At 40.0% G+C, this 27,383-nt stretch overlaps 1 protein-coding gene across 1 annotated transcript in view; it reads right to left on the bottom strand.

Annotated features, from left to right (window-relative positions):
- The window catches only part of NRDC (nardilysin convertase), a 66,992-nt gene extending 41,226 nt beyond the window's left edge, over positions 1–25,766 (bottom strand). Inside the window, exons 1-3 of the mRNA XM_004607139.2 lie at positions 25,240–25,766; positions 6,840–7,146; positions 658–739 (exon numbers count right to left, since the gene is read on the bottom strand). Coding sequence (XP_004607196.2) covers positions 658–739; positions 6,840–7,146; positions 25,240–25,583 — 733 coding nt within the window. The 5' untranslated portion in view covers positions 25,584–25,766. The remainder of the gene's footprint in view (positions 1–657; positions 740–6,839; positions 7,147–25,239) is intronic.
- Positions 25,767–27,383: the final 1,617 nt, after the last annotated feature.

Here is a 27,383-nt window from a genome sequence, read left to right as displayed (position 1 = left end):
CACTCCGGCCCCAGCATTTTATTTTTAAATAAACACAACATTTATTTGTAAAAAGGCTAAAATATTAATAAGCTTCTATGCAGACGAATGTTACTAAAAAAAAAAAAAACGCACTAGGTGAGTTTTTGCTTAGAAAACCAGAACACAGCAATGCAGGAAAACAAAAATGAATTTACATAGCTATTCACAGAAAGGTTTCATTTAAGTACATTCCTAATTAAACTAAAGATTTTGTCTTGTTTTTCTATTAATCGTGTCTTTTTGTTGTCTATTTCTGGTATTCTGATACACTACAGCTTGGCTAACCCAGGAGAAGGCTATCCTTTCCAAGATTATCCAAGATCATAGCCTAAATTTCTAGAGACTGGCCACTGTCTTATTTGTGGGTCTTACCTTACCTTTTGAATGACCTGACTAACAATGAAGAATACTTCTAAAAATAAAGGTCTAAATGGTTTCGTTCCAATTCTCAAGTCAAGTACATTCAAGGGGATTAAAATTGTCTCATTGTAGTCATAACAAATTCTTAGCTTTTTCTCTTGAGAAACGTATGCTTCTATCAACCCAGTAATTTATTATTTCTGAAATCAATTCATACTAACTTTGAGGTTTAAAAGAAAAAAAAAAGAACCCTGGAATATTTTACAAAGATCTTACTGTGCTCCAGAAAGTGTGCCAGTCCGGGCAGGTCATCTGGATCAGCAAAACTGCCAACGCCAACACACAGAGCCGCTGCAGACTAGAATAAGTAAAATGGGCACAGTGAGTCAATTCTGAAGGATAATGCTGTCACCTCATCTTAAGGATTCATTTGGAGGTAGAAGACTTCACATTGAAAGTAACAAATTTCTTTCCCTGAGAATCGGGAGGAGCAGCAAAGTGAAACTCACCAGAACTGTGTCAGTTTCACCCTGCTGCTCCTCCTCTTGCCATCCTGTCAAAGACTGAAGAGGTGTAGACCTACGGGAAAAAGCAGAAACAGAGGGAAAAAAAGGAAAGGGCACTGGCCAGCCCACCCAAATACTATTTTGTGTCAATATTTCAGAGCTCTGAATCAATTTTGTGTCTCAAGCATTGGGGTTTTTTTTTCTCAATGCATTCTATTTTTTTTCTTTAAAGCATTAGATTTCGGAAATTGTAGATGTAGTATACCTAGATAGATTACATCTATGGTAATATATCTAGATAGCTAAGATATCTAGGCAACTAAATTCTCTATGTTTAGCAAATCAGTGATAGATATTAATTTCTTAGTGTTATTCAGAAAATTTTGTGTTTTTTAAAAAACAGATAACATGAGAAAAATATCTAATAAAAACAGTAAGTTAAAAAATTTGTCTTGGTTTTTGAACTACACCCAGTGATGCTCAGGGGTAAGTTACTCCTGCCTCTACACTCAGGAATTACTCCTGGGAGTGCTCGGGGTATGCTGAGCATTGAACCAGCTCAGCCGCATGCAAGGCAAACACCCTACTTGCTGTACTATCACTCCGGCCCTGAAAATTTCTTATAAATCTTTGACTATTAAAAAATTACAGGATTGAACTTTTTGTTGTTGATGATGTTTAGTTTTTGATATGGGGGCCACACCTGGTGGTGCTCAGGGCTTCCTCCTGGCCCTACGCTCATGGATCACTTATGTGAGGCTCAAGGACCACATACAATGCCAGACACTGAACCCAGGTCAGCTGTGTAAAAGGCAAGGGCCCTGGCCCCTGTACTATCTTTCTGGCCCCACTGACAACCCTGAACTCTAAAGGGGCTTTTATATTCTTTACTTATTAAAGATACATAGAATAATTACTTATCACTAACTACTCTCACACTACCTTGGGAATACCAGAACTTTCAGCAGAATAGATAATCAAAAAGCACACAAAACTCTATACTTAAAACAATTAGGGCATACCATTATGTCAATATTAAAAAAATATTTTAAAATGCGAGAAAAGAAGTCCATTCAAATCCTTAAGAATTGGAGGTTGAATATTAATCTCCCCAAACTTTACAAATGTAGTTTTGAAGGCTAACACACTCATTTTTTGATTAATGGTTATCCTCTTAGAAAGAGAATTTTTTGAAAGACAGCATGTACCTGGCTGGTGTAAAGTCCAACCATGTGCCAGAAAGCAAAAGTGAGCTTTAGAAGATTCAAATAGTTTCACTCGACATTGTAAATCTACCTTTAAGACTTAGGCACATACACACAGTTTAAAAATGGGAAAAATACCACCTCTTCAAACCACAGTCTAACCTGTTCTGTGATGTTTAATAGGTGCCTAACCTGCTTTCAGCTCCAACTACCCCATAAAGATTTCTTGTCTCGACCAGCAGGGTTGAAGACATTTGTGAAAAAGTTGACTTAAACCACAGTCTATCAGTCAGCTTTGACCACCGCAAACACAGGTTCTGCGACTGCTAGAAAAGAAATTCATACTTCAGAATTATCTATCCCCAAAATTCATACTCGAGAAATTAGTACTTGAGAAACTACTTTAAAAACCTCTAAATAGGTAGGAGGCACTTTGGTGGTAAGAAGTACAGTAATTTTGCACATTGATACCAGAAATTAAACACTATTGTAACTTTTAATAAATTAAAAAACTATATATGTAGGGGAAAAAATCAAAACACAATTTAAAAGGGATAAAGCCCTGAACAAATCATAATTTGATATGTATACTTAATTTTCAATGTATACTTAAATTTCAATGTTAATCAAATCTGTCAGATCAAAATCATTTTACTCTAAGGAGGAAGAAAATTTAGGGAATGAAAAGATTTCTGAGAAAGTAAACTTCTTTGCTTTTGTGGAGGAAAGTGAGGGGCTTTGAGCTACACCCAGTAGTGCTCAGGGCTCATTCCTGGCTAACTCCTGCAGTCAGGGATCACTCCTGGTGGGTTCTGGGGACTACGGAGCACAGGCATTCTACAGAACCTGGGAGGCTACATGCAAATACCTTATCCATTGTAGTATATCTCCGGCCCTCCTACAATATTTTTAAACCACCTCTTTCTAAAATACTTTATTTCAAGACTGCAGATATCCGTTCAATAGGGCTTAAGCTATCTCACAGCAGGTGCCTTGCACGCCGCCGACCCAGGTTCGATTCCTCCGCCCCTCTCGGAGAGCCCGGCAAGCTAACGAGAGTATCCCGCCCACACGGCAGAGCCTGGCAAGCTACCCATGCGTACTGGATATGCCAAAAACAGTAACAAGTTTCACAATGGAGACATTACTGGTGCCCGCTCGAGCAAATCGATGAGCAACGGGATGACAGTGATGACAGTGATCCATTTAATAAATGAATAAACCATTACAAAAATTTTCCCACTATTACAATAATGGGATATTACCTTTCACTAACATACCCATATCCATTAGTGAACCAAAACTTCTCTTCTAACTACATTAGATTCCTCCACTCCTCCTTAACCTTCCAGAAAATTTACTATCAATAGATTGAGGAGGGCCTGGCAAGCTACCAAGAGTATGGAGCCCGCAAGGCAGAGCCTGGCAAGCTACCCGTACATATTGGATATGCCAAAAACAGTAACAATAAGTCTCTCAACGTTACTGGTGCCCGCTCGAACAAATCAATGAACAATGGGATGACAGTGACAGTGACAGATTGAGGATCTCTATCATATTGAGTTTCCAGAAAAACAAAAGCAGCATCTAAGCCTTTGTAATGATTTCTAAAACCTGACAATCTGCTTCTAGAAGAGTTTGATCCACATAAGCAAAATAAGAGATACAAAAGCTACTAGGTATATAGCTTCATCTGGAGCGATAGCACAGCGGGTAGGGCATTTGCCTTGCACGCAGCCGACCCGGGTCCGATTCCTCCATCCCTCTCAGAGAGCCCAGCAAGCTACCAAGAGTATCCCACCCACAAGGAAGAGCCTGGCAAGTTACCTGTGTCACATTCAATATGCCAAAAACAGTAACAAGTCTCACAATGGAGACATTACTGGTGCCCACTCGAGCAAATCAGTGAACAACGGGATGACAGTGCTACAGCGCTACAGTCATTTCTAATGTTGTTACTGTTCTCTTGGTTTGTGGCCACATACAGCAGTACTCAGGGCTTACACCTGGTGGTGCTCGGAGGACTATAGGCAATCCCAGGGATCAAACCTGGGTGGACCTTGTACAAGGTAAATGCCTTAACCCCTGTACAGTCTCTCTGGTCCCATAAGGTCTTACTAATAATTGGTTCTCAAAAAAATTTTGAATGGAGTTCAAAGCATGAGGAAAAGCTAACAGATGGTAGGATATTAAAAGAAACCTACAGGGGGCCGGAGCGATAGCACAGCGGGTAGGGCGTTTGCCTTGCACGCGGCCGACCCTGGTTCGATCCCCGGCGTCCCATATGGTCCCCCAAGCACTGCCAGGAGTAATTCCTGAGTGCAAAGCCAGGAGTAACCCCTGAGCATCGCTGGGTGTGACCCAAAAAGCAAAAATAAAATAAAATAAAATAAAATAAATAAAGCAGTCACATGTGAGGCAATGCCTTACCTCCTGCACTATCTCTTAAAAAAAAAAAAAAGAAACCTACAGATATGAAGTTATATTCCTAAAACTAAAATGGACATCAAAAAATCATATGATCTAACGCGCTTGTTTTAGAAATAAGGGGTAAAAAATAAGATCATACAGAAAGATAATTAAAACTCAAATTTCTTGTTACTGTTCTTTCCCATATCTTTTATAATTTCTTCCGTTTTACTACTCTAAAAGTATTGATGTATAAAAGTGGAAAATATGGGGCTGGAGCGATAGCACAGCGGGTAGGGCATTTGCCTTGCACGCGGCCGACCTGGGTTCGATTCCCAGCATCCCACATGGTCCCCCAAGCCCACCAGGAGTAATTCCTGAGTGCAGAGCCAGGAGTTAACCCCTGTGCATTGCCAGGTGTGACCCAAAAAGCAAAATAAAAAGAGTGGAAAATACATACATTTCCCTCAATATTTTGGTTTTCATCCTTAGAACTTTTTTGTTGTTTTGGATCCATTCCTAGTTCTATGCTCACTTGCAGGGGACCATTTGCAGTGCTGGTGATCAAACCAGGGTCATGGCCAAAGCAGCCACGTTCAAGACAAATGCCTCACCTCCCGTACTATTTCTCCAGTCTTTATTAGTACCAGTCATCATAGTAATATGTTTGGGGAGACACACCTGACTGTGCTAACTCTGTGCTCAGGGATCACTCCTGGAGGTGCTGGTGAGAGGGCAGATTATGTGATGCCAGGAAAACAAACTTGGGTCAGCCATGTGCAAGCCAAGAGTCTGACCTCCTGTATTATCTCTCAGGCCCCTTCAGTTTTAAAGCTTTTTCTAAACTAAAACTACTTAACCTATCACAAAATAAGAATGTGTTATTTCAAAGCAGACATCACTCAAAAGCAGAGTACAAATAAAAAATATCTTCTTGGAAATGTGATTTAAGCCCTCCTCCAAAAAGAAAGGAACCTTCTTTGAAAAAAAGTGACTGTGAGGGTGGGGGGGGTTGTTATACCATCTACTTGCATGTTACATTTTCACATCTTTGAGAGATGACCTTTTATAGCATAGTGTATCTGACATCTATACTTTAGTCTTGTTTTTTTTTTTTTTTCTTTTTGGATCACACCCAGCGATGCACAGGGGTTACTCCTGGCTCTGCACTCAGGAATTATACCTAGCGGTGCTCAGGGGACCATATCGGATGCTGGGAATCAAAACAGGGTCCGCCATATGCAAGGCAAACGCCCTACCTGCTGTGCTTTTGCTCCAGTCCCAGGGAAGTTTTTTTGTTTTTGTTTTTGTTTTTTCTTTTTGGATCACACCCAGCAATGCACAGGGGTTACTCCTGGCTTATACTTTAGTCTTAATAATTAGAACTTAATTTATTTGTATATGAATTGTGCCATGTTAAAAGCACTGTCACTAGCCAAAAAAGTAGCCTTAAAAATATGTTTATCAATTCTACTACAATGTCTTCAAATAGTAAACTTGAGTACAGCACTTTTCATTGTAAAAGAAAGCATTCTACAAGAGCCAAAGGAGAAAGTCATTTTTTCCTACCAAGTCCGATTTATCTCGTCATTGATTGCTAACATATGCTACACTAAGCTTACTACACTCCACTCCCCATTTCTGTTTCAATCTTTTCAATCTATTTGACCCACTTTTGGGTACTTTCCCTTAAAGAAAGATGATTCATACAGAATTACCTAAATAAGAACTCTTGGAACAGCACCAGGTGAGTATTCTACACTACCCACCTTTTTTTTTTTTTAAACTTTTTCCAGTTTCTGAAAGATTAACAGTCTCTTAGTCCTATATCCCTGGATAAAATTAAGTTTATCCCCACCTCCCAGTACATTTTAAATTTTAAGTACTCGCATTTAAATATCTCAGAATTCTCAGAGTTTAGTTACAGGTAATTTGGCGGTTGGGGAGACTGAAATTAGGGATTCTCTCTGACAGCACTCAGGGGATTGTCTTGAGCCTCTGTGCCCAGGAGTGATCCCTGCCATGTTCAGGAAACTACATGTGGTGCCAGAGATCAAACCAGGGCAAGGCAGAAGCATCCACCTGCAACACAAGTGCCTTATCCTCCTGTACTTTCGCTCGAGTCCCCATTTGTTTTTCTTTTCTCCCCACTAGTCTTTATAATGAGCACTTAGTACTTTTATAAACACAGCAAAATGTTTTTAAAATATAATCTTATACAGAACAGAACTTTCAAAGATCTAAAGATGAATTTTTCCATTAAAAAATCAAACATGAATGCTAAAATTATCCCAAAATATTCCCAAATTATAAAACATAAAATAGATCTGACTCGCACCTGTTTTTCTGTGGTTTTCTTTCTAACTTCTACTACCCTCTCTTCTATTTCTTCCAATTCATTTTCCTCAGTATCAATATCATCATCATCATGTTCATCATCATCAAATTCCTCTTCTTCATCAAAACCCTCTTCATCATCATCTTCTATTTCAGCTCCAGAATCTTCATCATCGTCGTCATCATCATCATCATCATCATCATCTTCTTCTTCCTCTTCATCATCTGTTGTATCTCCCATTTTCCCTTCTGTATTACTTAGGTCCGAAATCAAAAGTGCCTGTAAGCCATTCCTTAATTTGATGTAACTAAAAAAAAAAAAATGCAAAACATTTTTAGTCAAATTAGTCACTACACAAAAGCAACTGATCCACTAAACAGACTTTTTCTGAAGCCCATGTTCTCTTGAATTTGTATTCCTCTTTCTTTTCTCCCTTCACTTCTTACTATAAGTTTCTTTTAATAAAAACTATTTTGCAGAGCTGAATAGTGCAGAGGGTAACACATCTGCCTTGCATACAGCTGACCTGTGTTCAATCCCTGGCATCCCATATAGTCCCTGAGCACTGCAGGAGTAATTCCTGAGCGCAGAACCAGGAGTAACCCCTGAGCATTGCCCACCCCCACCACCCCAAAAAAAATTTTGAAAAAAATAAAAATAAGAATCCAGATACAAATTCCCTCTCCCCCCTCTCTCCTCCCTCTCCCTCTCTTACTCATTCTCTCTACTCTTAAATTTTTCTAAATAAAGCTAATAATTTTTAAATATAAAAATATATTTTCCAATTTAAAACCAAGGGTTCTTTTTTTTCAATACCAAGTTTTAGATGTTGAAGATATACAACGAATTAAATCAAATTTCCCTTACTATATTATAGCTTATGCTACTAAATAAACACATCTCAAAGACGTGAAAATGTGAGATGCAAGTAGATGGTACCATACAGGAAGTCATCCCTGCTTTTTTATTTTTAATTTTTTTTTTAGTTTTTGGGCCATAACCAGTGGTACTTAGGAGTTACTCCTGGTTCTCTACTCAGGAGTTAGCAGGTTCAGGGGATTCTAGGGGTTCCAGGGATCAAACCCACGTCCACTGCATGCAAGGCAAGTGCCTTACCTGCTGTAGAATCTCTCCAGCCTCCCAGCTTAAAAATTAAAACAAAAATTCCCCATATTTAAATTATTAATTCCCTTTAACACAAGCCTGAGCCTTACAGAAACTGAGATCAACATGCAAAGAAAGACAAGAAAGGGCACAGGTTGGTTCAATATGGAAAACTGAAAACTTGGTTTCACCTTCTTATTATGTTAAAAATCTAAAGAACCAGAAATTTTAAAAGAAAAACAAATTTTATGATTATTTTTCATTTTCGTTTTGGGAATAAAATCAGTATGAATTTAGAAAATCTATATTCTGAGGTAACTACAATGTAGAACATCAGCCTAGGACTTTTGAGGGCAATGTTACCAGCCTGATTAGGCTGCTGTTTCCACATTCATTCCAACCTCAACATTCTGACCTCCCTCTCACTTACATACTTCAGGTCTATCCTCAGCTGCCTCATTCCCTCAAAGCCCTTGCGAAACTGCAGTACTTCAGAAAATGACTTGTTGTTACTGTTTTTGGCATATGAGATACCCCACGGGAAGCTTGCCAGGCTCTGCCGTGTGGGCGGGATACTCTCGATAGCTTGCCAGGCTCTCCTAGAGGGGCTGAGGAATCGAACCTGGGTCGGCAGCATGCAAGGCAAATGCCCTACCCGCTGGGCTATCGCTCCAGCCCAGTATCATTATAAACAGAGGAAACTTGGACACACAGGAAACAGAATTGCGCACATACAGCTGGCCAGGTAAGGTGTTCGCCTTGCACACAGCTGACCTGGGTCTGATCCCTGGCACCACATCTGGTTCCCCAAGCCTGCTAGCAGTGATCCCTGAGCAGAGCCAGGAGTAAGCTCTGAACACACTCAGGTGTGGTTCCAAACCAAAAACAAACAAAGAAACCCACAATGGTTTCTGGGCCAGGGAAATGGCACACAAGCTTTGCATTCTGGAGTCCCAAATTTGATTTGTGGCACCACAGGTATGGCTGCCAAACCAAAACACAAACAATGGCTTCCCTGCATGTGTGAGTTCTTAGGTTCACTCTCTTTCCTTCTCTTCCCCCGCTCTCTCCCTCTCTCTCTCTCTCTCTCTGTCACTCTGTCTCTCTGTCTCTGTCTCTCTCTCTCTCTCTCTCTCTCTCTCTCTCTCTCTCTCTCTCACACACACACACACACACACACACACAAATGGTTTCCCATCAGATTCACATAAACTGGTTTCCCATTCCCTCTCCAACCTTCTTTCCCATATCCCTCCTTCTTTCTCTTTGTTCTATCAAGTGTCTGCACAGTGGCCTGAAACCCCACAGCAGGGATGTGTGCTTTCTATTCGCTCAGCCCTAAGGCTCTGGTCTCAGGTACAGGATTCGAAGGATTGTTCCCTTTCAACCCTGTGCTAAAATGTTTTCTTTTCACAAATGCTTTCTCAGAGCATACTACCTAAAATAGCTCCCCAGTCCATTTTAAACCTCTTTTATCCTGTCTTTCCCCCAGTTTATCATCACTGACCTTTTAAAAAAAATGTTCAGGTGGAGCACATGCCTCGCATATGAGACCCTGAGTTCAATTCCCCACACTGGAAAAAAAAATGTCAGTACTTTTAGCTCTCAAGGAAGGATTATTTTTCTTCATTATTATATCCCTTGCACCCAAGATACTGCTTGCCTCTTAAAAGACTGTGTTGAACAAACAAAATTACTAAAACCATGAAGGAAGAATGATCAATGATTAAGTTTATAATATCAGCTAAATCAAATAGAAAAAAATTTGGAAAAATATGAGTATGTTCAAATATAGTATATGTATATGCTAGGTCTGTGAAATACAGAAAAAAAGCCTAAATGATTAATACAAATGCAGAACCAGAACAGAGGGACCACAGAGCTGGCAGGGCGCTTCCCCGGCCCACAAAAAAATTCAACTTTTTCAAACCATGTCAATCAACCAGGAATATAAGCACTATTTTACTTACAATAAAGTATCCGCTTATTTTTGCTTCCTAATAAACATTAACAATAAGTCTCATAATGAGAGATGTTACTGGTGCCCGCTTGAGCAAATCGATGAGTAACGGGATGACACTGACAGTGACAGTGAAAAATTAGTTCAGTCACTAAAATTGCTACATTTAAATCCAAAAACACAATGACTGGATGTGCTGACAAGTTGCATAACTACAAAGTTTTACAACAAACTTTACTAAGCTGTCATAAAATTATCTCCTTAAGCATCTGATAAAGCAATAGGGTTAATACTGTTTAGGCCTGGATTAGCAACTAAAGTCTAGTCCTTAGTAATTAATTACGCTTGACTCAGTTGGAACTTTGGGTATCTCTGCAAGGTCCTGGGTTCTACCCTGGGAACTACAGGTACTCGGCCCGAGCAGCTGTTTGGGATAGCCCCGGCGGCCCCTAAGCACTTCTGCGTGACCCCTATTAAGAAATATTACGCCTCTTTTGACAACTTGGCCTATAATTCCAGGACAACTATTAAAAACAACCCACAGAAATAAAGCCTATATACAGCCTCTCTTGAGTCAACTGGTTTCTCATTGAGATGCATTAGTTTCCGGCTAACCATGAGCTGTTTGTGAAAATAAAAAACATAACTCACTGTATCATGCACAGCAAGTAACTAAATTAAAAATATCTACGTCTCTTTACTTACTGACATGTAATACTAAGCTATCCAATTTAGGACCTACCAGAAGCCTCTTTTTCTCCCAAATGGCAGCCCTCCTGCCCCCACCCATTTCTCAAGGCCACTATCTGTAGAACAGCTGTTAGGTGATTAGATATGACTGACTGCACTATTAATCTCCCTCAAGTGATCTGGCCAATCTGCCCAGCCAGAATCGGGTGTATACTTCTCCTTTGAATCCAGTTTTGTAACTTTGGGCTAGTTATGCAACTTTGCCTTCTGTGAGACTGATGAGTGAGTCCTGCGGCCTAGACCTTAAGGCGTCCTGTAGCAGTTTTGCCTTCACACTCTGGTGATGCATATGCCAATGAGTAAGTTTGAGCTGGACTGTGAATGAGGAGAAATTATGTGCAGAGAGAAGATCCACCTTCTAGATGCCCCCACCGAGCCTGAAACTTATGACAGAGGCCACTGCAACACCAGAAAAACCACCAAAGAAATGCAACCACAAGAGCCAAAATTTAAAAAAAAAATTTTTTTCTTAGAGGAATAATGTTTTTTGTAAGAAATAACAAATCATTAATGTTTTGGGCCACTTAAATTCTGAAGTGGATCATCACAAAAACCAAAACCTGGGAGACTCATAAAACAGCATCTCTCCCACCAAATGATCAAACAATCTCATTTCTGGATCTATACCCTAGAGAATTTAAAGTATGGACTTGAACAAAATTTGTAAACCAAAGTTCAGAACAACTACTTAATAAGCATTCAATAGCTAAGAGGTAGAATCAACCCAAATATCTAACAAAGGATAAAAAGATAATGTAAACAAACCTTTAAGAGGAAACTGACAGAGGCTACATTGAAGCTAAATAAAGTCACAAAAGGACAAAGATGTCAGATCCCACTTATAGTGGTACTCAGGAACCAAATTCACAGAAAGTAGAAAGGTTGGGGACAGGGGAGAAGAAATGGGAGGGTTTTGTTTAATGGATACAAAGTTTTGCATAAGATGAAACCATTCTGGAGAAGGGGTGGGGGAGAGAAGAGCAGGTAAGGTGCTTGCAGTGCATGCAGCTGACCAAGTGGTTCCCTATGCCCTGCCAGCTGGGACCCCTGAGCAAGAGTCAAGAGTAAGCCTGAGGGGCTGGAGTGATAGCACAGCGGGTAGGGCGTTTGCCTTGCACGCGGCCGACCCGGGTTCAAATCCCAGCATCCCATATGGTCCCCTGAGCACCGCCAGGGCTAATTCCTGAGTGCATGAGCCAGGAATAACCCCTATGCATTGCCGGGTGTGACCCAAAAAGCAAAAAAAAAAAAAAAAGAGTAAGCCTGAGCATCAAAATCAAATTAAGTTCTGAAGAAGGATAATGATGGTACACAATGCAAATATACTCATAACACTATATTGTACACAAAAGTGGTCCTTTTTTTTAATAATCTTTAAAAACATTAAAATTTCAGTTTCCATAGTTTTACTGGAACATTGTCACTCATTCATTTACATCTTGCCTGTGGCTGCTTTCATTTTACAATGGCTGAAAATGGAGTGATTTGAGACGATGTGTGGCATTTTTACTGCTCTGTACTGCTAAGAGACACCCTTTATTTATAACTTACCAGGCACTTTGAGGCCTGTACATATCATTACACTCAAGCTTTATTTTCATCTTTTAATTTTTTTGGCTTTAGGGCCACAAAAACTTCTAAAAAATAGCTGTGCAAATTCCTCACGGTCAATTAAAGAAAAGTGGAATTTAAGTGATACTTTCAGTGTATATTTCATCTAATATTAAAATATTATGTTCATTATATAAAATTATAGCTGTACACAAATGTTATTAGCAGATTGATTACATTCATATTCCAAACTCACAAGAAAATAATCAGAAAAATTTAGTACTTCAAAATAAATTCTCAATTACAGAATTTCTTCACAAAAATTAAAATAAAAACAGGACTGCAAAATAAGCTTCTGAATGGCTCATTTATTAGCCAAGCAAAGAGAGTAACAAGACAGTGTTGTTGAAGATAGGGAAAATAATTCAGAGACAGTAACTTGAGTATCAGCCTTTTGGTGAGAACTATTACTCAGAGAGGTAAGGAAATGAGTAGCAATGCCATGATCAATTAAAAACAGAGTAAATTATTTCAAGATTTTGGCTTACTGTGTCAACAGATGTTACAAATATTAAGTTGCCACTTATTCCAGGAGTCAGTGACAAATCTGAAGTGACTATAATATTAGTTAGCCTCAATGAACATTGTGTGGAAGAACTGGAAACTATTTTCAACAAGGTTGAGAAAACATGAATACAATACAACCTAAAATGAAATCTATATATCTATACCATAATATTGAAAAACATATGTATAGAACAAAAAAGGGTTTAGCTGGATAAATCTTGTGAAATCCTGTCTCTTGTCTTTTCAGAGCAGTGCTGTGTAGAAAACATTTGAAAAACTATCATAGTACTAGTGACCCAATGTCATTCACTTTTATAGACTTTCCAATCATCAGTTCTTTTAAATTTTTTGCCAGAAATAGAACATATTTCTATTTCTGAACATATTAAAATACCTTTGCTGTACTCTAATGCCTTCATAATGGTGACGCTTGACTGCAAGTTTGTAAAATAGGGACCACACCAAATAGTACTGGGTGCCATGAAGTGCCAGGGACTGATAGATATCAGGGCCTTTGCATGTGCTATTTGTGTGTTCTAGTACCTAATGTAGACCTACACTTGACCTATCTCCCCAGTCCTACTGCAATTTTTTGATCCTGGGCCAGAACTTAAAGTTGTTTTATTGTGGGTTTTTTTTTTGGGGGGTGGGGGGTTCATTTTGGGTTTGGGGCCACTCCAGGTGGTGCTCAGGGACTATTTCCAAGTAGGTGCTATGGGGCCATGTCCCTGGCTCCTGAAACTTCTCTGAATAGTCTTCAGCAAGTAGTATCAAACATTAAGTGATTTGGCATTTCCTTTTTGCTGAAAATCTAATATGTTGTGGGCCTTTCTCCCACCCCTTTAGGCAGGGGAGCAGGGGCAGGGAGCAAACCTGCTAAGGGTTTAGAGTTTACTCCTCTAAATGGGTGGTTGGGGAGAGGATAATGGACTCCTTTGTGATGCCAGGAACACAGGGGTCATATATGCAACGCAAGTACTCTACAACTGAATCTATTTCCTGGCCTGATATGATAATTCAACCTAAAATTACAAAACAGCATTTTAAGCAAGATATATGGTAAAAACATTTCAACAACAAATGTTATGTGAATTATAAGACAATTTGTATATTTCTTGTGCTGTCAAAAGTCAAACAAAACACCAATCAGCATTCCTATATAAATGTGCAATAACTATTTTCCAAGCAAAGGACAGATCCAGTAGTGTTTTCTCAGACATCAATATACGCTCAAAGGAAATTTCCATACTTCAGAGTTATTTTCATAATGTAACTTGAGGAGTTTTCAATAATTTTCTAGTTTTGCTGTTCCGGCAGTCTGGGAATTGAACCCAGGGTCTTACAGCTCAAATGCTGAACATCCTCCTCACCTTTCACTTAATTTTCCATTGGAAGAAATTTGTCTACAAAGAGTGATATGCTGCAAGGTAAAAATACCAAACAAATCAAATAGAATTCTATAAATGTCTTCCAAGCAACGAATATGCTCAAATTCAGGTGCTCATGGATTGATATTTGTTTCACCTATTAGTGCGGAACATATTTTTCAAAAATGAAATATGTAAAAAATCTCATTAAAATCATTATTAAAAGATTAATTTTTTCAACCAATTTTGATGACAGGAAGACCAACTCTAAAGCGCAACGAAGTAAAATGGTAGACCAGGAGTGTGGCTCCGGGGTAGTGAGCATGCTTCTCACATGTTCTATCCCCAGCTGGAGGAGGGGGAGAAACAAATGGTAGGCTATGGAGCTAGCTTAGGAGTTTGGAACACGTTTCACATGTAGGAGGCCCAAGTTCTATCTCTAATGACTAACAATTGTTAGCAATTGTTAGTAACACCACATGACCCTTATGCTGACACAATAGGAGTAACCAGAGGGAAAGGAAAGTGGGTGGAGGAGTAAACAAGTCAATTAGACAACACGAAGGATTTTATCTTTTTTGGTGATAACTGTGGTGTGGATCATAGATTAAAAAATGTGTGAAGCTACACTCCTAAAACACACTTTGGGTTTATAAATCACTGTTATGTTAATTAAAAGAAAAAATACTTTTTAAAAGAAAAAATACTTTTTAAAGCACAGAAATGTGAGGCTGGAAAAATAGCAGAGGAGTTAAGGTGCTCGCCTTGCATGTGGCCAACCCCAGTTCAATTTCCAACCCCAGTTCAATCTCCAACCCCAATTCAATGCTCAACCACATATAAGCCTCAAGCACTGCCAGGAGTGATTCCTGACTATGTCCTGAGCACTGCTGGATGGGGCCAATGCCCCACCTTCCAAAAAACAGGACAGAAATATTTTCTTTGTATTAAGTAATACACAAAATTAATTATTTTGACTTCTTGACTGACAAATCCTAAAATATTTAGCATTAGCCCGTCCAAAAAAAAAAAAAAATTGTGACCTGACAGACTTTTCCAAAACTGCTTGAATTAGTGGTCCATATACATTTTTAAGTTAATAAAATTAGATATTTGCCCAAATCTAAAAAGAAAAACCGTGAAACTTTTAAGGGAAAATAAGTATGCAGAAAGGATAAAACAAAAACCATAGAGGAAATAAATCTACATAAGAGTTAGAAAGATAGAAGAGAGGTTCAGGTGTTTTCCTTGCATGCAGCTGAGTCCAGTTCAATCCCTGGGACCACATGGTCCAGACTCAGAAATAGTCCCAAGTGTTCCTGGATGTGTCGCCAAAGCCCTCCCTAAAAAACACCTTTAAAACTTTACAAACAAGGGGAGCCCCAGGTACCTTAGAATTTTAGGTCAGACAGAGAAAAGGAACCAGCACACAGGAGGACGACTAAGCAAATTTCTTGAGAATGGACCAATGTAAAAATCTACTGGAATTCTTAAAAACAGATGCTTTGGTTTAGCAATAGTGGCAAGGTCCACTCTGTTCAAGAAATTGGGCTGAAGAGATAGTACAGTGGTGAGGACCACCAAGAATGTTCCCCCAAGCATGACCAAATGTAGCTCAAATCCTCCCCCCTCAAAAAGAAAAGAAAAAAGATGGGAGTAAGATGAACTTCAAATTGTAAGTACAGTCAACTCTTTAAGAAGGTTTACGACAAATTAAACTGAGAAACTTGAGTGGCTGAAGGGATCAGCTCCAGGTATGGAATAAAGGAATAAAAATTTCCCTCTGAAGACAGAAACAGTTATAGCTTAATTAGTAGGCTCACAGAAAGGATCCAGTGAAAGGGGGTAACTGATTATGCAGGATGGAAAAGGAGCAATTACTAGAATAACTAACAGAGGGGATTTAGTACACAAAGAATAGGCAAAATTTTACTTCGTTTAAGGGGAGATCAGGGAATGCAGGGGATCAAACATAAGACTTCAAATTTGTGCAATGGATTTTAGACAACAATACACACAATTGATTTAGTAGAAACCAAAAAAGGAGGCATGCTAAGGGCCAAAGTTCCTCCCTATAAAAGTTTCAATATCAGAAGAAAGAAATATATAACTTACAGAAAATACATAATGGCTTAGGGGGAAATACTGCAAAGGACAAAAAGGAGTATAAATAACACACATATGTGAGGGACAAAATGACAAAGAATTAGAAAGGATTGACAGAGAAGATAATGCCTGAATTCACAAGGCAAACGTGAACAAAAAATGAGAGCACAGAGAAAAGTAGCACACAGAGAAAAGAGGCAGCTAAACAGTCTACTGAAAATATAGTGGGTCTCTGACTTCGTCTGCCATGTAAGTTTGCTTCAAAGGGATCAAATGAGAATACATAATCCATTTATATTCTAATGCTCAGTACTTGCCCAAGTATTTGCTCTAAATGTATTTTCAAATAGCATTTAGGCTGTCATGTAGTAAGAACCTAAGATTGTTACTGTAAAGCCCAAATTACAATCTATGTATTCTTAGAAAATATATATATAGTGAGCACTAAACAACTTCAGGTTTAATTATCCTAAGATTATTGTTGATTGTCGTTAATAGAAAGATAAAATCTGAATCCCTCTTTAGAAGTATTTCCAGTGAATTTTCCAAGTTATATTTCCACCCTCTCTAAAAACAATTACAGGAGCTAGAAAGATAGTACAGTGAGTAGGGCGCCTGCCCTACTGGGTTCAATCCCTGGCACTCCAGAGAGCTCCCGAGGCACACCAGGAGTGATCCCTGAGTGCAGAGCCAGGAGTAAGTCCTGAGCACCACTTGGTATGGCCCCCAAACCAAAATTAATAAATTTCATTCAGCTTTCACTCATCCCCCAAAGTAATGCTAGAACAGGAACACACTGTTTCCTGTGAACTGAACAGACTCGATGAGTGGCTTCATTCTGGGATCCAGAATGGAGATTTATGTCCAATAGAAGTCAAAGGAAAAAAAAACATCTGCTTGTCTGTCAGTTTGCCCAATTAAATAACATCCTAGAAACAGACCACATCATCAGAAATTAGCTCTACAAACCCATTATCTACCAAATCCATTAAAACTGGGTCCACAACCAAAGGATTCAACTGGGAATAAACAGCCTTCTGAATTAAAGAAATTCTATCTAAATAGCCTATAAAATGTATTCTGATGTTATGATATGCAGATCTACACCATTTATTTCTGGGTTAAAAATTAACAAACACAACTGAAAAATGCCCCTAACATTGTCAAATATGACATACCATGAAAAAAAGCAAATTATAAATACATAGCAGGAAAAGAATAAAGCTTATAAAAGTTGTCAGAGGTCAATGCTGTGTGAAATGATTATGAAAATAAAATTTTTTCCCTTGCTATCTAAATTTCCAACAATGAGCACATAATACTTTCATTTACTAAGAATATGTACATAACACATTTTATATAATATATATGTCACTGTCACTGTCATCCCGTTGCTCATCAATTTGCTCGAGCGGGCACCAGTAACATCTCCATTGTGAGACTTGTTACTGCTTTTGGCATATCAAATACGCCATGGGGAGCTTGCCAGGCACTGCAGTGTGGGCGAGATACTCTCAGTAGCTTGCTAGGCTCTCTAAGAGGGACGGAGGAATCGAACCCAGGTCAGCCACGTGCAAGGCAAATGCCCTACCCGCTGTGCTATATATGTAGCGAGTAAAAGAGAGAACACAAGCAAGTGCATATGCTCTGCCACTTTTCTCCTGACTTAAAAATTTTTTGAGGGGCTGAAGTGATAGCACAGCGGGTAGGGTGTTTGCCTTGCACATGGCTGACCCAGGTTTGATTCCCAGCATCCCATATGGTCCCTCCAAGCGCTGCCAGGAATAACTCCTGAGTGCAGAGCCAGGAGTAACCCCTGAGCATCGCCGGGTGTTTTTTTTGCAAAAGCAAAAAATAATAATAATTTTTATTTAAAAAATTATTTTTTGCAAAAAGCAAAAAATAATTTTTTTGAGGGAGGAAGATGGTTTGGGTCACACCCAACAGTGCTCAGGGCTGACTCCTGGCTCTGTGCTCAGGGATCATTCCTGGCAGCGTTTGAAGGGCCATATGGGGTGTTGGGGACCAAACTCAGGTTAGCCACATTCAAGGAAAGTGCCCTACCTGCTGTACTATTGCTCAGGTCCCTGACTTAATTTTTACAGCTATATTGAGGTATTTGATATGCCAAAAACAGTAACAAGTCTCACAATGGAGACTTTACTAGTGCCCGCTCAAGCAGACTGATAAACGATGAGACGACAGTGCTATAGTGGTACAATTCTACTGAGGTATAATGTGTATGCTATAAATTCACATATAAATATACAACTCAAAAACATTTTACAGTCATCTGCACAAACCATTTTAGAACATTCCATGATCTAAAACTTTCTATTACATCTTTTTTTTTTTTTTTTTTTTTGCTTTTTGGGTCACACCCAGCGATGCTCAGGGGTCACTCCTGGCTCTGCACTCAGGAATCACCCCTGGCCTTGCTCAGGGGATCATATGGGATGCTGGGAATCAAACCCAGGTTGGCTGCGTGCAAGGCAAACGCCCTACCCGCTGTGCTATCACTCCAGCCCCCAATTACACCAATTTTGTAGCCTGTCACTTTCCCAGCCCCAAGCCTCAGACAACAGTGACCCACTTTCCATCCTGGCAATTGTCTTTTTGGGGGGCATTTTAAAACTTTAATTTCTTATTTTTCAGGGTTTTTTTTGGCCACACCTTGGAGTGTTCAAGTGTTTGGGCTCTATGGTCAAGAATCACTCGTGGAGAGGTTGGGACACCACATGGGATGCGGCAATTGCACTCAGGTCAGCTGCATGCAAGGCAAAAGTCTTACCCACTGTATTACTGCTCCAGTCCCAGCATTTCATATAAACAGAATCAAACAAGAAAAAAAATGCATATCGATGCCAGAGTATTAATAAAGTGAAGAGGCTATTTGCCTTGCATGCAGCCTTCCCAGATTCAATCCCTGGCACCCCTACTATCCCCCAGCACCGCCAGGAGAGATTCCTGAGTGCAGGGCCAAAAGTAAACCCTGAGTTCTGCAAAGTGTAGCCCATAAAACCAAAAAAAAAAAAAAAACCCACACATTATAGTGGTAATAGCTAACATTTGAATCAAAAGTTACTGATCAAGCTCCAGCAGTATCTACATAAATTAAATACAGTATAACCATGTATTGTTTTTATAATTTTGTAACCTATCTATTCATAACGTGTTTTCTCTCAAAATCAATTTAATTTTTTAAAAAACTAACCATAATACAAAGCTGTCCTAAAAATATTTCTGCAGAACATCCCCCCAAATTTCATAATTCTGGCATGCAGACACTCATGCATCTATATATTCTACAAACATTATATGAGAAGCTAGTGTGTGCACCAAGCAATGAGTGAACAAAAAGACACAGACACAATCTCCGTAATCTTGAATTTTTAGCCTGGCAAGCATTTGAGCTAAGGGAAAAGGAAAAATGAAAAGGGGAGCATATAAATTCAAGAAAGGCAAATGCCATATACCATTTAACACAAATCCAAATTTAATTCTTATACCAGTCCCATCATATCCTATTGATCTCTCTTCAGATTAATCTTCATAAAACATTTACATATTTTTATGCCAAAAAGTCCATAACTTCTCAGTACAGCTCGAGTATATCTTACCCACTTTCCACATTAGCAATTTCAACTTCATCACTCAAAAGTTTCCCTTTTCCCATTATTTCCCTACAATCTTTTTCAAGACCATTAGGTCAAACTCAATGCCTACAAGTCTTTTAAACAAGAAATGCTTTCAATACCTTATTGCCTACATCTACATTGTCAATTATACATTCACTTTCAGTGAAAAATGCTTTCATTTAAAAACTAATCCTTCCGTGAATATTCCTTATTCTGTCCTCTTATTTCCACTGAGGCCTTTTGTCCCATTAACTTATCTTCAACTAACCTCTCCATATTCTTTTTTTCTCAATTAACATGTTCTCTTCTATCTCAAAACAGAATTATTTCTTCTTGTCACATGAAAGGCTTTAGCCTAAAGCCTCCTCACCTCTCCCTCTCAAAATACCAAACTTCTTAAAAATATCTACCTCACTTAGTTCCCTACACTCTGTCTGCTAACTCCCTATCCTTCCTTTGAAACTTTCACCAAGAATGAGTAATTTCCTAGCTTCCAAGCCTGCCTTCATTGCTTACTTTTTTAATTCTTGGCATAATCAAACATTGTTTAAAAGCACTCTTCACTAGATCTTCTTTTTGTTGTTGTTTTTTAAGAGGTCTCCCTAGCAAGGTTTGTGGTGGGAGGCTTTCCATGGAAGGTTCGGAGCTCCTCTCCACCACTTTGAGCAATCTCCCTGGGCCTGGATCCTTTATTTTTTTTTAAGCATCACTTAAGTTTTTCTCCTGCTTGCAGACTGTTCCTTCTTCAGTCTCAATGGCTTATGGGTTGACGTTCTTCTATGTCTTTAAATCTTAGATCAAATGAATATGCTCAAAGAACTAGAGATGGGATACTACATAATTTAAAATATCTCACTTTACACATATCTCTCATTCTAACACTTATTACATTAACCCACTCAGTATTTGTTCCCTAACTCTGCCAGGAGTCTAGGTAAAACCATTTGAAGGCAAAAAAAAAAAAAAAGTCCTTATCATTATTCAGTTTTTCAGTTTTTTTGATTTTTGGGTCACACCCAGTGATGCACATGGGTCACTCCTGGCTCTGCACTCAGGAATTACCCCTGGCGGTGCTCAGGGGACCATATGGAATGCTGGGAATCGAACCCCAGTTGGCCGCGTGCCAGGCAAACGCCCTACCCGCTGTGCTATTGCTCCAGCCCCTCAAAAACATTTTTCAATGCTAAAGCTTATTTCAAAAGAAAACATTTCAGTTACGTATACTTTTCCTATTCTTACCAGTCCATCAGCCCAGAGTGAAGAAAGCAGCCTAAGGAATGGTAACAGACAAAGAGTATATTTATTCAAGTTATATTAGTATTAATATTTCATGTATTTCAACCTTAAAAGTACTCACTTTAAAATGAACTTAAATCCTATAAGGTAAAATTTGGCTTCCCTCTCCACTTAACAAAAAGAGGATGCAATCAAAATTGAGTTTTGGTCTCAGGTACAATGAAGTTCCCTAAAATTCTTATACATGTAAGTAACATGATTTCTTTTGTTGCTCAGTCTTACCATTAATGTGTACACATACTACAAGATCAACTGCTGACTAATATAAAAAAAATTATGATTATTCCAGAGGTCTTAGTTGAAAAGATCAATAAATAGCCCATGTTATCATCTGTTACAAAAGAAAGGGTTCTCTGATGAAAATTTTCTTGTGATACCTAAAGTTTTGTCTAAAAACGTCTGCTTGAGAAGTCACCCTGTTACTTTTTGGGAAGCCAGCAAATGTTTGCATTCTCAGTGCATTTGTCCTGCTCACTTAGATTGTGAATTTCCTAGTTCATCAGTATTTAACAGCAAATAACATAATGAATGTCCAGAAATAATCTGTATCTTATTCAGTTAGCATATTTATTAAGATACCATCTCCCCACTTGTAGCAAAATGCAAAAGGGTTTGCCCTTCAGAAGCTTTTTTATATGTTGTTCTTTCCTACCTCATAGAAATACAGGTTTGTTTTTTTTACAAACAAGTTAAACATGCAATGTTTTAAATTTATTTTAAGTTAATCCAAACTTCCTAAGTGCTCGTGATAACTTAAATAATTTACAATTTAAACTGCACTAGCATAAATTCTGCCCATCGAAAATTTCCACTTTAATCAATAAAGATTTGACAATAGTTCCCAAACTGGCATTCCATAATCATACCAGAAGAGAAAGGAATCACTTACCAAGTATCTATTTAAATCCCTTTTAAAAAGCAGAACAGATGTCCTGGAGATATGCTCAACATTTTTTTAAGTTGAATACAAATTATGCATATACAGAAGCAAAGTTCCAAAGACTATTAATAAATGCAGGCTGGTAAACAAACCTTTCAAGGCATTTCACAATACTCCTTTAATCAGGTCTGCCTCTGGCGCTTATACACATATTCAAAAGACAGATCATTATGATTGTTATATACTGTGCGGACCATATTCATAATCCTAACAGAAATACAAGAGAGGATGTGTAAGTTCTGCCTGGAGAGGCTTCACAGAGATAATATCTGGGTGATCTCAGAAAGGTAATTCAGTTCTCTGGGCTGCAGGTGCCCACGCCTGTTTCTAATTACAAAACTTCACAGAATTTAACTTTAGGTTAGGCATGTCTTTATTTTACTTGTTTATTTATTTATTTATTTATTTATTTTTGCTTTTTTGGGTCACACCCGGCAATGCTCAGGAGTTACTCCTGGCTCTGCACTCAGGAATTACTCCTGGCAGTGCTTGGGGGACCATATGGGATGATGGGAATTGAACCCAGGTTGGCCGCATGCAAGGCAAACGCCCTACCCACTGTGCTATTGCTCCAGCCCCTAGACATGTCTTTAAAAACCATGTAGAATTAAGGTTTTCCTCCTTTGAAGAAACAAAATCTCTTCTTTAAAGCCTAATGGAAATTATTTGTATATAAAACAAGTAAAAATGAATCTGCTCTTTTGAGAAGAGACAGTTAAAGAAGTTATCATAATCAGGCTCCTTAAGTTTAAAATAAGAAAAGTGAGTCACTAAGGACGCTGATTTTTAAAGACCACTTAAGGAAAGGCAACAATTTATACAAAAGATAGCATTATTTCCTCAAGTCTCTCTAAACTTTCTCCTCAGGCAGTTAGCCACTCCTTACTTTTTTCTTTTTTTTAACACCTACACATTGTACTTTTATTTTGTAATTGATATATTTCCACGCACAAGATTTAAAACAGGTACAATGAAGAATAGAAACCTGTACAAAAAGTTATATGTAATAAAAATAATGATTTGAAAACTTCTTATGTTCATTTTTAATACTAATTAGGGATTACTAAAATTACTAACCACTCCTTACTTTATCCCCCAATATACCAAGCATATTCTTTCATTATGGCTACTATAAAACTAGCCCTAATTTTACCTTTTTCTTTTCTTCCTTTTTAGTTTTTGGGTCACACCCAGCAGTGCTCAAGGGTTACTCCTAGCTCTGTGCTCACGAATTATTCGTGAAGCTGCCTGGAGGACCATATGAGATGCCAGGGATCAAACCAGGGTCAGCCGTGTGAAAGGCAAGCACTCTACCCACTGTACTATCCTTCAGCCCCTAATTTTACCTTTTTTCAAAGTGTGTGTGCCCCTCGACGACACTTAAAGTTCCCTGCAAACTGCGCCTATTTTAATTTTGTTCTATCCCCACCAACAGAATAAAATTTTAAGTTAGATCTGACTATTTTCAGAAATTTAAAACTACTCAGAGCCTGGCACGACATAGCATTTAATAAATTACAACAATTTTACTGAAAATAAGATCATTGAATAATATACCTAATACAATTAGAATAGTATCTTATACTGTATAGTTTATAAGTATCTACTATATAACTTCATATAGGAATAGAATAAAACACTGACCATTTGGTCTCAAAAATAAAAACTAAGTAACCTTGGCATTTTTCCCCTCTGGAGAAGACCACTTTCTCTTGAACACTTAGCTCTTTTTCTCCCATTTTTCTCCCATTTTCTTAGTAAGCTTCTTTAAATAAAACTATATACATTTTTAAGAAAAAGAGTTAAGTAACCTTTATATAAAGTTTCAACTTGCTCAGACACATTTTATAATACATCTTAAGAAAAAGAGCTAACCTAGGCAGACCATAAAAATTTCTTGAGCCTGTAAAATGGAAAAACGGTACCAACTTGTGTAGTGTTAATCTCTAACTTTGGCGTAAAAGAAGAAATTAGGCCAGTCTAAAATTTGGAACTAAGTTCTTTCTAGACCTCAGTTTTGGTCATCTGTCAAACGGGAGTGGGAAAGAAACCATTCTTTTAAAATTTCTTTTCAGCTCTAACACTGCAGGACTTTAAAACTAATTGCTACCTAGAATGCCTCAGCTCTCAATTCAGCATAAGCGAGAACTTTATGCATGATCTGTAAACGGTGCACTGGGTTTGGCATCAAAATGGGCAGGGTTTCCATACCAGCTCTGTGATTATTTAGCTGTGTAATTCTGAGCAAGAAGCCAACTCTCTGGATCTCAATTTTCTCAACCTGTAAAAGTGAAGTGGTTGAACAACACAATCTGTTTATAATACATCACAAACATGATATTCTATGGTCATAAAAGACCATAGTCACATGAATATAATACCAAATAAATAATCAAGCTACCTCTAGAAAAAATATTCAGGTAGGACCGAGACCCCCGCACCTTTTTAGATGTTTAGAGAATTCCAGCATCAACCAAAAAAGTAGAGAATTTCAGGATAGTACTCGTACAAATCTTCTGTCTCTCCCAACTGAGTCTCAAATCCTCTAACATGATTCCTGTAAAAGGCCACCCAAACATTTCCAGTAACGGGGTACAACCCCAGGAAAGCAGGCGCTTCGTCTATTATTATTCCTCAATTCCTTGGCTGAAGGCACACTATCTTCTAGTAGCGCCCCCACCCCATTCGTTTGACCCCTCTTGTCAACTAAGGGCGCCTCAAACACAGGGCATAGAGAAAACCTGCCTCTTACAGTCCTCCCCCAAGTTAACCGCCCCCCAGCTCCTTCCACCTTTCCGTGACATGGTACCACGAGGCCCCACCAAGCCAACCCGCCTTCCCCAGAGACGCCTCCATCCTGCCTCAGCCCAGGGCCAAGCTACTTGACCAGCCCTTCCATTCTGACATGCTGACTCCGTGTGGAACCCAAGATCTGCCACTGGTCCGGCTGACACCACATGGAAAGGCCCCCAGGCCCCTGGCCACCTCCGCCCGAGGCAGCATCTGGGCCGGGAAGGGCGCCCCGGTGGCTCCTTCCCGGGACAACGGAGAGAAGTGACGGCGGCGGCAAGAGGGGGGCCCGCACCCTGCGCTCCTCCCCTGGCCGAGCCTCCTCCCTCACCGGTATTGCTTGGGGTCGCTGGGAGACTTGACGATCTCCGGGTCTCCGGCATTATTTACAGACCCCCTCCGTCCCTCCTCCTCTGATTCATCGGCTCCGAGGCGGGCAACCCGGCCGCTCTCGTCCAAATTCTGTCCATTGGGCTGCAGGTCAGGGCAGCTGCAGGTCGACTTGGCCTTGTTCCTTCCAGGCATGATTGGAGAAGGAAACGGTCCCCCAGCAGCCGAGGCTTCGCACCGACTTCGCGCTCCGCCACTCCACAGCACCGCGAGCTCCCGCCCGGCCTGACACCACCACTTCCTCCCGGCGGCCCAGACTGCAGCAACCGTGACTCTCCTCAGCATTCACCACCTCGCCGGAGCGATGGACATGCCGCTCCCCAGGGCCCGGCCGCCTCCTCCTCCTCCTCCTTCTCCTCCTCCTCCAGCCGCTCCTCCTCCTCCTCCTCCGCGGTCCAAAGGCGGTGGCGGCCGGCGCTGGTGCTGCCGCAGCCGCTGGGGAGGACAGGCCTGAACCCCTCCCCCAACCCGGTCTTGCTCTAGCTAACTTAGCCCTCCTCCCTCCCCGGCCGTCGCCGACGCTCCCGATCCCAGCCAATCAGAGAGCCAAGACGCGGTCACGCGCACGTTGCCAGCCAATGGGAGCTGGGAGTCGGAGGAACCTAAGCGACTCGGTTGGAATTCTCGGAGCACCCAGAGAGCTCTTCGAAACCCGAGTGGGCGGGGCGCGGAAGGAGAGGCGGAGAGCGGCCCGCGGAGGACGACGGGAGCGGGGCGCCTGGCGACCGCGCCCCGTTTATGACGTTGGCGGGGAGTTGGTCTCCGAGCCCCCCCCCTCCACTGGCACTTCTCCACCAAGGCGAAATTTTGACTCCGCCCGGGAAGCAGTGGGAGGAAAAGACTTGCAAATGGGGTTTAGCTCCCCCACCCGCGTGCATATCTTATTTTCTTTCTCCTGCTTATCTTAGACTCGGGGCAGAGCCTTCGGCTGTCACTTAGCAGGTAAAAAAGCCAAATTCCATTAAGGCTTTTTCACCGCCCGGGGAAACTGTTGGGGAGTGAGCTAGCAGCTTAAATAGCCTTTGTACATCTCTTGTCGCCCTCCAAGTCTTGATGCTTTTGCTCCTTTCTCGCTGGCCCAACCTTGATGCTCTTCGCCGTCCAAAAAGAATGTCCCTCGGGTAGGGGTGCTCCGTCGTCTAAGCGAAGACATTTTTAGCTTCCCGACCTATTAGAGGCCAAGCTCTTTAATCCCTTTTTAACTGAGCAGCTGCTGTGTGCCTAGCTTCTGCCCTCACGTCGAATTTCAGATCCGCCCCCCGCCCACCCCCGCAGCTGTTAATAGTCTTTGCTTAGCACTCCAAAACGTAGTTGAAACATAGTTGGAAAATAAAAAGTAACTGACTTGTTACAAAATACAAAAAGGATACAAAATAGCTGGGGCCAGAGAGATAGTAGAGAGGGTAAGATGCTCGCTGGCCGAGTCCCCCAAGTCCTCCAGTAGTGAACCCCCTATCTCTGAGCCAGGAGCGAGCCCTAAGCACAACTAGTTATGGCCCAAAACTCAACAACAAAAAAGAAAGAAAAACTAGCGACAACTTGGGCCAAGAGATTCCAGCACATAAAAAGAATATATATAAAGCAGAAAGATGTATTGATTTCGGTATAAAACAGTTTTCTAAAGTTAAGTTCTACTGGGGAGAAACATCAATTTTAAAAACAATACTGTAACAACTGATACAGGGCTGGGATGAGCTGGGAAGGTGAAGGGTAACTGCTGAGATAGATGAAAACCTGATCTATGATAGCGATGAGATAAGTTAAATGAAAAGTAATGTTCAAATACAGCAGTTTATTTTCAGGCATACCTTCAAGATTTTTTTTAACTAAGCAAACTCCACCTGAGTATGCTCTTTCAGAGCAATAATATTTTTTCTTAGTATTTCTGATCTTCAGCGAATCTTCCCAGCACGTTGTAAAGCAGAAAGTAAATGTTTGATGGATAAATAGGTTACATGACATGTCTGTTTAGAGGATTTTTTTTCCTCCCCATCTCCTTTTCAGTATTGACTTTAATAGCCAGTATGATCTTTTTTTACTCTATAAAAAAACCCCAAAGGACATAGGGACAGTAGTGGAAGTCTT

Source organism: Sorex araneus, chromosome 5 (genome assembly GCF_027595985.1).
Source record: "Sorex araneus isolate mSorAra2 chromosome 5, mSorAra2.pri, whole genome shotgun sequence".
NCBI lineage: Eukaryota > Metazoa > Chordata > Mammalia > Eulipotyphla > Soricidae > Sorex > Sorex araneus.
Note: the sequence above shows the minus strand (reverse complement) of the source record. Positions and strands in the feature narration are given on the sequence as shown.